This window comes from Saccopteryx bilineata, chromosome 1 (assembly GCF_036850765.1).
Source record: "Saccopteryx bilineata isolate mSacBil1 chromosome 1, mSacBil1_pri_phased_curated, whole genome shotgun sequence".
Classification (NCBI taxonomy): domain Eukaryota; kingdom Metazoa; phylum Chordata; class Mammalia; order Chiroptera; family Emballonuridae; genus Saccopteryx; species Saccopteryx bilineata.
The window spans coordinates 129623500-129634482 of record NC_089490.1 but is presented as its reverse complement, the minus strand read 5'-3'; the positions used below and the strand labels follow the sequence as shown (position 1 = coordinate 129634482).

Sequence of the window (10983 nt, the reverse complement as noted above, 5' to 3'; positions counted from 1 at the left end):
TCCTGGGACCTAGGCCAAGACCACATGGGTCCCCAGAGCCTGGCACTGCCAAGTGGAACACTTGAATCAAGTTCAGAGCTTCACAGATGCAACAGGGCAGGGTGGAAATTTCCTGGCCCATCAGTTTTCTGCTATGGTTAGGGAAATGAGAGAGGTGTGTGTCTGGGTTCTGGATGCCAAGAACCTCCTCTGTCAAACCTGAGGCCACTGTCTCTACAGACTTGAGGAGTGATCTAAGATTCCAAGTCCCTATGTCTTGCCCTCAGCTCAGCAATGTTGCATATAACCCTCTTGATTTTGCACTGGAAGGCAAGATTCTTTGGGCCTATACACTTGCTTCTCCTGGTTAATGGACAGGACAATGTGGACCAGGGTCAAATACCTGTATGCCTGTTCATCGTACCTCTGAATAACCAACTGCTCTCCCTGCTGTCATGGCTTGCCCTGCAACATTTTAGGAGTGGGTGTGACACTCCACAGGAAAGGACAGTAAAGTGCCCAAATTGGGAAAGCTGGGTCCTTGACGTGGGTGTCCACAGAGAAGAATAGGGCTTGCATCTGTGCTGAACATCTATTAGAATGCTTCCAAAGGAATCAAGATTTCTGTGCCTCAAACGCAAAAACACTCACTCTGCCCACACGTGTCCATGTAAAATACTGGGTTTATTCTGTCCCGTAGAAAGACTAACCTGGCTGCCCTGCACTCCCCATCACCCTAGTTTCCAGGAACCAGGCATCTAGCCTTTCTCTTCAGTCCCTATGGTTACTGCTTAGGGAAGCAGGGTCAGAGCCTAATGAACTTGAGAGGGCCTGCACCCATCACTGGACCCCAGGAATGCAGGGGCAGAGATGCTAGAACAGGGCTTCACTGGGCTGAGTTGTTCTGATGGGGCAAGAAGCAGGGCCGGGTGGCTTTTGCTGCAGTGAGCCACGACACTGTCTGGCTTCTCAAAGCGCTTGCCACAGACCTCACAGGGGAAGCGCAGGGTAGCTACTGTCTCCGCATGCTTGCGCCGATGCCAGTTCAGGGAGGCCTTCTGGCGGCAGGTGAATCCACAGATCTCACACCTGAGTCAGGGTCAACAGAGGGAAGTTATGGACTTCAGCCCAGTTGTCGAGTGTCCTACTGATCCCCTCATCCAACAACTCCCACACTCACTGCAGGGGTTTCTCTCCAGTGTGGATGCGCCGATGGATGACCAGGTTGCTGCTGGTGCGGAAAGACCGGGCGCAGAATTCACAGATGTAGTCTCGGGTGTCTGCGGGGGAATGGGGAAACCCCAGCATTCATCCTCATGCTGTGGCCCCTCCTTGGCTCACCCATCAGCCCCCACAGGAGTACTGCCCCTATTCCATCCCAGCCCCCAATGGTGCCCTGTGGCTGTCAGCAACAATCCCCTTTTTTTATGGAACCTGCCCTCCCTGCCACCTCCAAGCCTCTCAAGGCATTCTTTTGTTTTTTTTTTGTTTGTTTGTTTTGTTTTTTTTTAATTTTTTTTAATTTTTATTTTTTACAGAGACAGAGAGAGAGAGTCAGAGAGAGGGCCAGATAGGAACAGACAGACAGGAATGGAGAGAGATGAGAAGCATCTATCATTAGTTTTTTGTTGAACATTGCAACACCTTAGTTGTTCATTGATTGCTTTCTCACATGTGCCTTGACCGCAGGCCTCCAGCAGACCGAGTAACCCCTTGCTCGAGCCAGCAACCCTGGGTCCAAGCTGGTGAATTTTTGCTCAAACCAGATGAGCTCACGCTCAAGCTGGTGACCTCGAACCTGGGTCCTCCGCATCCCAGTCCGACGCTCTATCCACTGCGCCACCGCCTGGTCAGGCTCTCAAGGCATTCTTTAGACCTCTGTCCCAACACTACACAGTATGCCCTGCTCTCAGACCCCCCCTACACACACCAGCAGCCTTTAGCCTCACACTCCCCTATGCTCCATATAATACTGGCTGCTCTAGGCCTTCTCTCCAGCCACTCTGCTATTAGTTTTCCTCCTACTTGGCCAGCACTCACTTCTCTGTTCCCTGACCTTCACTAACCTGGCCCTCTATTATTCTCAACCACAACTCATAAGACATGCTCCATCACAATCATTTCAATCATCTGAGTTCCAGACAGAGAACTGGCTACAATACTCTACCTTGTCCTGCTGTGATAATCCCATGACTCCAGGATGCCAGTCCAAGGCCCAATGCCTTCCCACTGTCCTCTGCCCCTCCTTGCCCAGTACTGTTTCAAGGGTGGCTTTGTGGCCTTCCTTCACTCGCTCCAATTCACCCATTCCCTCTATCCCTCAGGTATACCTGCTAGGCTAAAACCAACACAGGATACCTCTAGTCAGGTAGCTTAGTTGGTTACAGCAGTGTTTTTCAACTGTTGGTCCACAAAAGAGTTAACAATCCTGATGTAAGATTATAGACTCAATGATCTTAGTTGAATTCGCTTATGCTCACAATGACTTCTGCCTTAGCAGGCCACGAAATATCTGTTTTTGTTGGTCCCGAATGTAAAAAGGTTGAAAACCACTGAGTTAGAGCATTATCTTGATTTGCTAAGGTTGGATCCTTAGTCAGGATGCATACAAGAAATCAACCAATGAATGCATAAGTGGAACAACAAAATGATGTTCCTCTCTCTCTCCCTTCCTCTCTCTAAAATCAAAAACAAAAGACAAACCAACAACAACAACAAAAATGCAGGATAAACACAACCCTTGGCCTGCTCCAGGCCTGCACACTGAGGGGGCAGAAACACCCCTCCCCTCAGCCTTCACTTTCATCCACCAGAAGTCTTAAGGGCCCCCACATGCCTCTATTTTCCTGGTCAGCTCACTCTCCCTTCTCTGGAGTCCAGAAGGCCATGTTCACACCACCTTCTTTCCTGCAGCCCTGCACTCATTTTCAAAGTCACCAAGAAGCGTGAAGTCCAGAGACTACTGCCTGCTCCTTTGTGGCACCCTGCAACTGTGCCCGAGACATCCCCCCACTGACTGGAGGTTGCCCATTCCACCCAATTCAGCAAGTCTCTCCTCTGTGGGAGGTCAGTCCTATCTCTGTGCTCTAAGCTCAAAGCCCTCTTAGCTGAGACCCCAATTCTCTGCTTGTTTTCCCAGCAAAACCCAAACCCCAATGAATTGTCTCTACTTGCTGTCTCCACTTCCTTCGCTCCTTCTTGCCAGAACCATTCTGGCTACCATCTCCCTTGTCACAGACCATCTGGTCAAGGATGGCTTCCCAGCAGCATGTCTGGTGGCCTGTCATCCTCCTAACTCAGTTGGTACAGGCACAACTCCCCTCCCTACTGCCCCAGCACTTTGTCTGTTTGGTCCTTAGATACGTTTCCTCACCTGCCTCACTGGCCCTTCTGCAGCTGCCCTTTCCACCTGCCTGCTCAAACCTCTTCACTGAGGCTCATTCCATGTGTGAGCATGCCACCCACAGCTGCAAATACTACTCATGTGCTCATGACCTACGCATTTTTTTTTTTTTTTGCTCATCTCTCCCCAAATCCAGATTACATCTTCTGGGATACCTAATTAGCATATCCCAAATAAAATGTCCCTTTCCTGTTGTCTCCGTTTCAAGAGGCCACATCACCTGCTGCCCCGTTGCTCAGGCTGGAAACCTCGGGTCACCCGACACCTCTCTGCCCATTCCCACGGCAGCCCTTCTGGCTCCACTGTCATGCTATCATCAGCCTCCAGACTGCCATCACTGCATGCTGTACTTTCCTGCAGTCCCCAACTCCACATGGCAGCCCCAACTCTCCTTTTATTTTTTTTTATTTTTTTATTTTTTTCTGAAGCTGGAAACGAGGAGAGACAATCAGACAGACTCCCACATGCGCCTGACCGGGATCCACCCAGCACACCCACCAGGGGCGACGCTCTGCCCACCAGGGGGCAATGCTCTGCCCCTCCAAGGCGTTGCTCTGCCGTGACCAGAGCCACTCTAGCGCCTGGGGCAGAGGCCAAGGAGCCATCCCCAGCGCCCGGGCCATCTTTGCTCCACTGGAGCCTTGGCTGCGGGAGGGGAAGAGAGAGACAGAGAGGAAGGGGGGGGGGTGGAGAAGCAAATGGGCGCTTCTCCTATGTGCCCTGGCAGGGAATCGAACCCAGGTCCCCTGCACACCAGGCCGACACTCTACCGCCGAGCCAACCGGCCAGGGCCCCCAACTCTCCTTTTAAAGTCAGCTGTGTCCCTCACTTCTTAAGACCCTGAGATGGGGCCTATATCATTTGACCAAGAGCCAAGCCATCCTCATTGTAGTTTTGGGGACACCACCAATCTGTCCTCTCTTCCTTCCTATTTGCTGCCTGTAGAGGTAGACAAGTCTACATTTCTCCCTTCACTGAGGTCTCTACTCCAAGCACCTTCCCCTTCTACAAGTCAACTCCTCCTCCATGCTCTCCTCACTTCCTTGCTTTCACATCACCATGCTCCGTATGAGTGGACATCTTTCGAGGTGAGGACCGCCTGCTTTTGTTCACTGAGGTATCCCAGCACCTATAACAGTCTCAAGCAGGCATGTGCTCAACACACAGGGAACGCAGGGTGAGTATGTGAGTGAGTCATCTACAGAGGGTATGAGGGGAACTGTAGGTAGTTGACAAGCCCTACAGGGGGAAGTGACAGGACCCAGAGGTGGATGTGACAGACCCACAGGGGGACATGATAAGGCCCACAGTGGGAAGTGAAGGGGCAGATAGGGAGGTAAAGGAATTCACAGAGGGAGACAACAGGGCCCACAGAAGGAAGTGAAGGGACCCACAGAGGGAGGTGAGGAGGAGGCATTTCCCCCACTGACCACTGTGTAGTTTTACATGCTCCTTCAGGTGTTTTTTGAAGTTGAAGGACTTCCCACAGGCTGGCTCTGGGCAGGAGAAGGACTTCTGGTGGATGTGCTTGTACTTCTTATGGTGCTACGGAATGAAGGTAGTGGTCTCCTTAGGAAGACCCCAGAGCCAACCCAGCAGGCAGGCTCCTTGTCCCCAGACTACCACCATCGAATCTCAACACCTACACATGAACATCCCTATCCCACCTCATCCTGACTACAAAAAGCCCTCATCCTATTGTACCCTTGACTTCTGTGACCCACCTCCTTACCACAACCTCCCCTTGCAATGCCCAGTTCCCTCACTATGAATGTGTTGTCTGCCTGGGATGGAACACATTGTGGTGGGCATAATTATCCTCTTTCCTACCAATATTTAAGTACACCACCACCCAGATGGCCTACTTTTTAGTAATAGATCACCACAAATATATACATACATATGATTTTCTCCAACACCTGGCTTGTACACACACACACACACACACACACACACACACGCTCTAACCTGGAATACTCTTCAGGGTAGTGTGTTCTTCAACCTTGACTCTCCAAGTAATTCTAGGACATATTTCTCTTCTTATGTGGCCCAGGTTCACATCCTGCCTCAATAAATCACACGGGCTTCCCTCTCCAAAATCCCACTTTCTGTGGTTAAACTGCTGCGGGAGGCTGTTTCGGTCTCCTCTTTGAATAGGCTCAGATATAACTGACCAGCTCTGCTGAATGTCCACAGCCAGAGCTTCACTGCCACTTGAGGACTCTCTTCTACTTCCTCCGACCTACTCATGCCTCAGCAGACTGTGTATGGAACCTCCTCAGCCCCTAAACCTGCCCTGAGGGTTCTGGTTGAATGTGGGGGTAGGCCTTGCCTTCTCTGTGCCTCAAACTTCTCCTGCAATTAAGGTGGGGACAAGACTCAAGGACTCCAGTGCTATTACATACTTGCTGAGGAGCCTTGGTCAGTGCTTAACCTTTTCCTCATCTGCAAAGTGGGAACAGTATCAGCACCTACACTCTAGGGACGTTGCAAAGATCAACAGGTGAAGTACTTCCAACAGGCACTATCATCCAGAGAACCTGAGAATGCCACCATCATCTCCTGTGGTCCCTAGAGGCCACAAAACAAGCAGTAGTGGGCACTGGTCATGAGTCCAAGGCTGGGTTTTCTGCCTTCTCTACTAGTTTCCCGGTTTAGTGATTCACTGCAGGTAAGCACTGCATATTCATCCCAACCCTTCTCTTCCTAACTCCCAATCCCCCCCTTACCCCAGACTTCTTCACCTCAGCTTCACTTTCAGCCTTTCTCCTACACCTGAGGCCACATGGAACCCAACCTGTGCCCCTCAAATCCTCACATTCAAATACTGCCGGTTGGAGAAGATCCTTCCACAGCCAGGGAAGTCACAAGGCAGCAGCTCCTTTTTAGCAGCTTTCCTGGGGGAAGAAAATAGGGAGAAGTCTAAAGACTCCTTCAGGCTCTCCTCTGCCTCCCTTCCCCTCTCAGCCTCTCCCAGATTCCCTCCCCTTGCCTTACCTAATTCTCTTGGGGCTGATCTGTGCACTGTCCTCATCCCAGGCTACAGCCAGAGCAGACTGGGCCTGACTCCCAGGGCTACGAGCAGCAAAGAGGGAGCAGAGGGTCTCAAAGGAGGGCCATATCCCAGGACACTCCTGCCCTCTGTCCCTCTGTCTCAGCTATCAGGTTACCTGGCTAGGGGCTCAGTTTGCTGGGATGCTTGAGTGTTCCGACTGAGCTCCGGTTGCACCTCGCCTTCCACAAGTAGAGAAGCTCCAGAACCCAATAAGGATGCTGATGAGGGTGGCAAAGCAACAGAAGTGGGGGCAGCTGCAGGAGCTGGGGGCGTCTCTCCCTCCATAACTGCATGGGTAACAGGGGAAGGGGGTAGTCTGGGGGCATCTGGCTCACAGCTGAAAGAATGAACAGGATGACATTACTTCCTTGAGCCCTCATCCAGCCCCAGCCTGACCCCTAAATCGCAACGATCCCAAACTCAGAACAATCCCATTCTAACTTCCACTTACATTTGCATTCAGACTTCATTCTCCCTTAGAGCCTAACTTCAACCCTTTCTAACCAATCCCAAGCCTCCAGGTCTTTCTACCCTTCCCACCAACAAGCCCTTTCCTCAAGTTTGCAAAGCTCTGCATCCGTGGCCAGCTGCCCCTCCCCGCCTGCTCTGCTTAGCGTCCTCCCTCGGTCCCAACTTGCTTGTCTGAGGAGGAGCTGTAGGTCCATGGGCTAGCATCACTGAGCATCTCTTCTTCACTCTCATTTTCATCCCTCCCCTTATCTTCTCCTGGAGGCAGAAAGGACTCTGGTGGGGGTCTCATTCCACTGCAGGGGCAAAGAAAGCAAGCCTGAGGTTCTAATCCAGCGGTTCTCAACCTGTGGGTCACGACCCCGGCGGGGTCGCCTAAAGCCATGGGAAAATACATAATGCATATCAGGTATTTACATTCCGAATCATAACTGTAGCAAAATTACAGTTACGAAGTAGCCATCAAAATTATTTTTTGGTTTGGGGTCACCACAAGATGAGGAACTATATTGCGGGGTCACAGCATTAGAAAGGTTGAGAACCACTGTTCTAATCCCTCACTCCCACTGTCTACCCGTCTAACCTGTCCCTTTCCCCCCCAACCTCACCTGGGCAACCTCGCCTCTTGAGTCTTCTCCTCAAGCTCAGATTCCAAACCTATTGGCACAGGGAAGAAACTCTGGGCTGGAGGGATGAGGGCAGGTGGACTCTGAGGTCTGAATTCGTGAGAGGACTTTGAGGAGGAGGAGGATGGGACAGAAGATGCTACAGTGGGAAAGGTATTTTATTTTAAAGATGATACATTCACCTGATTCCAAAAAAAAAAAAAAAATACAAGTATAAAAAAGTATACCGTGAAAAAGTCTTCTTTTCAATACTGTTTCCCAGTGGCCTAGCTCTTCCCACAAGCAATCTGGTTTCCATTTGTCCTCCCAGAAATATTTATTTCATTTATGCAATAGTACTTTCTTCTCTTATTTTCCCACCAAAATACCATACATCCTATTCTCTATTTTCCTTTTTATACCTAAAAATGTATTTAAGGATTTATTTCCTTGACAGCATAGTTTTTCCATTGAGAAAACATCATTTTTAGAGAAGAGGGTTCTGAGCTCAAGATGAAAAGTCTTTTTCCTTCTTATTCTCCACAACTCTTCTTTCCCCAGGCCTACCTGCAGGCTCCTGTCCATTCCTGGACTCTGGGCACCAGCTGCTTTGGAAAGTACTTGGAAAGAGGGCTGGCTTGGACTCCACTGGAGGTGTGGGGCCTGAAGAGGGGCCCCAGGAGAAGGTGTGGCCAGCTGAACACTCCCACACAAGCCCACCATCTCGAGCCCCAGGCCTCCGGAGACCAGGTACCAAGCTGCACTCTTGGCTGTGGGCATGAGATAGGAGTACCAGATACTGCAGACCCTTGTGGGGCAATGACTTGGGACCTAAAGGGTGAAGGTGACAGTCAGGGCAAGGTAAGGTGCCCTGTACTCTCAGCCTTAAGAGCCACATACAGATAGCCTTGCCTCGCAACACCCCTGGGCAACCCTGGTCCCCAGTCCAGTTTACCAGTCTTCAGGGCCCAGAATTCCAAGGTCCTGAAAAACTGCTCCCTTTCCCACAGGATGTTCCCATCTAATTGCCTTGGGCTCCCCAACTCCTCACATCTTCCCAAATATGCTTAAGGTTCCCTCTAATCCAATCCCCTTAGGGAGGGTGTTCTTGAGTCACACCACTAGCAGATGCCCCTCTTCCTTCTTTGGCTCCTGAGCCCCTTCCCCCAGCTGTTGCCTACGCACCTGCACAAAGCACACAGCCTGAAGAAGCGTACCTGACAGGGGGACAAGAGGCAGGTCAGGTCAGGTCGGGCCCCCGTCTGACAAATGCCTTCAGCTATAGGCATTCACACACTTAAGGAACAAGCACTTACGGCCCCTACTGGCTTGGGGGCAAGATCTTAGGAGACCACAAATCACACAGGCCATACTGCTGAAGTAAGAAATGAGCCAGTAAAAAAGAGCAGTGGGCCAGTACTTGGGGTGGGGGGCGCTAGGTGCTGCGCTGGGTGCCCCACCCCCACCCCACTCCCGATCCCGGTAGGGCCCTAACCGGTCCAGCAGAAACTTGGCGAGCTGCGAGTGCAGGGAGAAACCCAACCGCTCCTTGAGCAGGCACCACTGCTCCATGTGGCCGCCCAGTCGGATGCGACACTTGCTGCGGCGCGCGTCCAGCTGCCGCCGCTTCTCCCTCCGCCTGCGGCATGCATCTGCCGGGGACGCAGCCATGGGCCCGCGACCTGTGGGGCAGAGGACGAGCATGGGTCGGCCTAACCCTCCACTCGCCCGCCGGCCTCCGTAGTTTCAAAACCGTTGCCATAGCACTCGCTGCGGTTGGTGGGAGGGAGAGCACCGAGCCACCGAGGAGCAGGAGGGGTGGGCAGGTGCGTGAGCCTTCCATGGGGCGAAGAGCAGGCTCAGAAACAGCTTCAATTGCAAGGGTGCGTCGTGAGCGCTGGGGCATTCAGCACCGTCAGGTCGTCGTGCAGGCGGAGATCTGCAGGGAGCCCCGCCCTGTCTCGGTCCGCAGCCTTTAATGCGTCCAGTTGGCGAACTAGGAACTGCAAAAGCCACTCCCGGGCTGCCCGGAGCTCCCTCTTGGCCCAGCCTTACCTGCGCCCCAAGGCGCCTGCGCCGCCGCCAAGCACGGGCCTGACAACGGCTGGAGGACCCGGCCTACCTCCGCACGCTGCCGTCGTTTCTCCTTTAAGCGCAGCCCGCCCCCTAGCGCGTTGCTGGCCCGGGAACAGGGAGGAAGAGGTGGAGGAAGGAGGCTGGGGCGGGGATGCGCGCCTGCGCAATGCCACCCACTCAATGCACGTCCGAGAGCTGTGGTTTCCGCAGCAACTGCACCCACGTACTGCGCGGTCGGGGGTATGTCGCTTTCGTGGTGCGCTTCTGCTCTTGATGACCAAAGGCTTGGACGAATGGTGTGCTCACCCAGCCCTCTAGTCTGCCTCCGCTGTGTTGCCTACCCATTTGTTCTACGTTGTACTTCCCCCTCAATTCCGCCTCCCCTGTTGCCACCACCAAACACGTGCTACAGAATCAGCCTCCTTAAAAACCAAGAGCCAAAAAAAACACCAAAAAACAAAAAAAACCAAGAGCCTTCTGTGCACCAAAAGGCCACTGCCAGCCATAGCACACTGCATCTGTGCATCAGGGATCCTCAGAAAAGTTGCCTACATCAGTGTTTTTCAAGGGCAGGTCTGCAGACTAGGCCCCCAGAAATTTCATACCAGTCAAGGAGTTAACCACCTTGATGGTGTATGAAGATTATAGACCCAATGATCTTAATTAATTCACTTATGCTCAGCGTGATGTCTGCCTTATCCGTCTCTGAAATAATTCTCCTATTTTCACAATTCTTAAGTGTAAAAAGGTTGAAAATCACATAAGGAAGGAGAAGACAGGCCACCTACCCCTCCTTCCTGAGAAGGAAGAAACAAGAAGAATGCCAGGGAAGGGCGCCTGCAGGGGCAACTGAGTCAGCCAATTATAAATGAACTACTTCCAACAGTTTGCTGAAAGGGTGACTGGCGCCACTTGCTACACAGAGCAAAGAAGATAGAACTTATCTGAAAACCCCTTCCCCTTGTCTTTTTTATTTTTATTTATTTTAATTTACTGTGTTTACATAGATTCTAGTGTCCCCCTGAATACATCTTTTCCTCCCTGGTGTTCCCCAGTACATCCCCCCTGTCCCCCCTCCCCCATTCCCTTCAGGATTTGCTTTTCTGCTCTCATCCCATACTATCATCCTATCATCCCCTTTCCCTTCTGCTTTCCCTCTGGATCCTTTGATCCCGCCTCTGTCTCTATTCTGCTCCTCAGTTCATATTGTTCGTAGGATTCCTCAAATGAGTGAGGTCATGTGATATTTTTCTTTCTCTGCTTGGCTTATTTCACTTAACATAATAGTTTCCAGGTCAGTCCGTGTTGTCGCAAAAAGTAATATTTCCTCCTTTTTCATGGCCCCATAGTATTCCATTGTCTATATGTATCACTGCTTTTTAATCCATTTGTACATA

The 10983-nt window shown here is 51.6% G+C and overlaps 1 protein-coding gene across 11 annotated transcripts; it reads right to left on the bottom strand.

The window, feature by feature from the left end:
* Positions 1–644: 644 nt before the first annotated feature.
* On the bottom strand, positions 645–9712 carry ZNF692 (zinc finger protein 692). 11 transcript variants are annotated; one of them, XM_066266009.1, is made up of 12 exons: positions 9566–9712; positions 9006–9192; positions 8696–8727; positions 8078–8341; positions 7514–7670; positions 7076–7201; positions 6553–6774; positions 6380–6457; positions 6201–6279; positions 4813–4927; positions 1160–1259; positions 645–1068 (listed from the first exon to the last, which is right to left on the bottom strand). In XM_066266009.1, exons 2-12 carry the CDS (start codon positions 9179–9181, stop codon positions 792–794), a joined length of 1626 nt encoding a protein of 541 aa, XP_066122106.1. In that variant the 5' UTR covers positions 9182–9192; positions 9566–9712; the 3' UTR covers positions 645–791. The 11 variants fall into 11 exon arrangements, with proteins under 11 accessions (XP_066122106.1, XP_066122142.1, XP_066122114.1 ...); XM_066266045.1 differs by having other exon boundaries at positions 8078–8280; XM_066266017.1 differs by lacking the exon at positions 8696–8727.
* Between the last annotated feature and the right edge of the window lie 1271 nt (positions 9713–10983).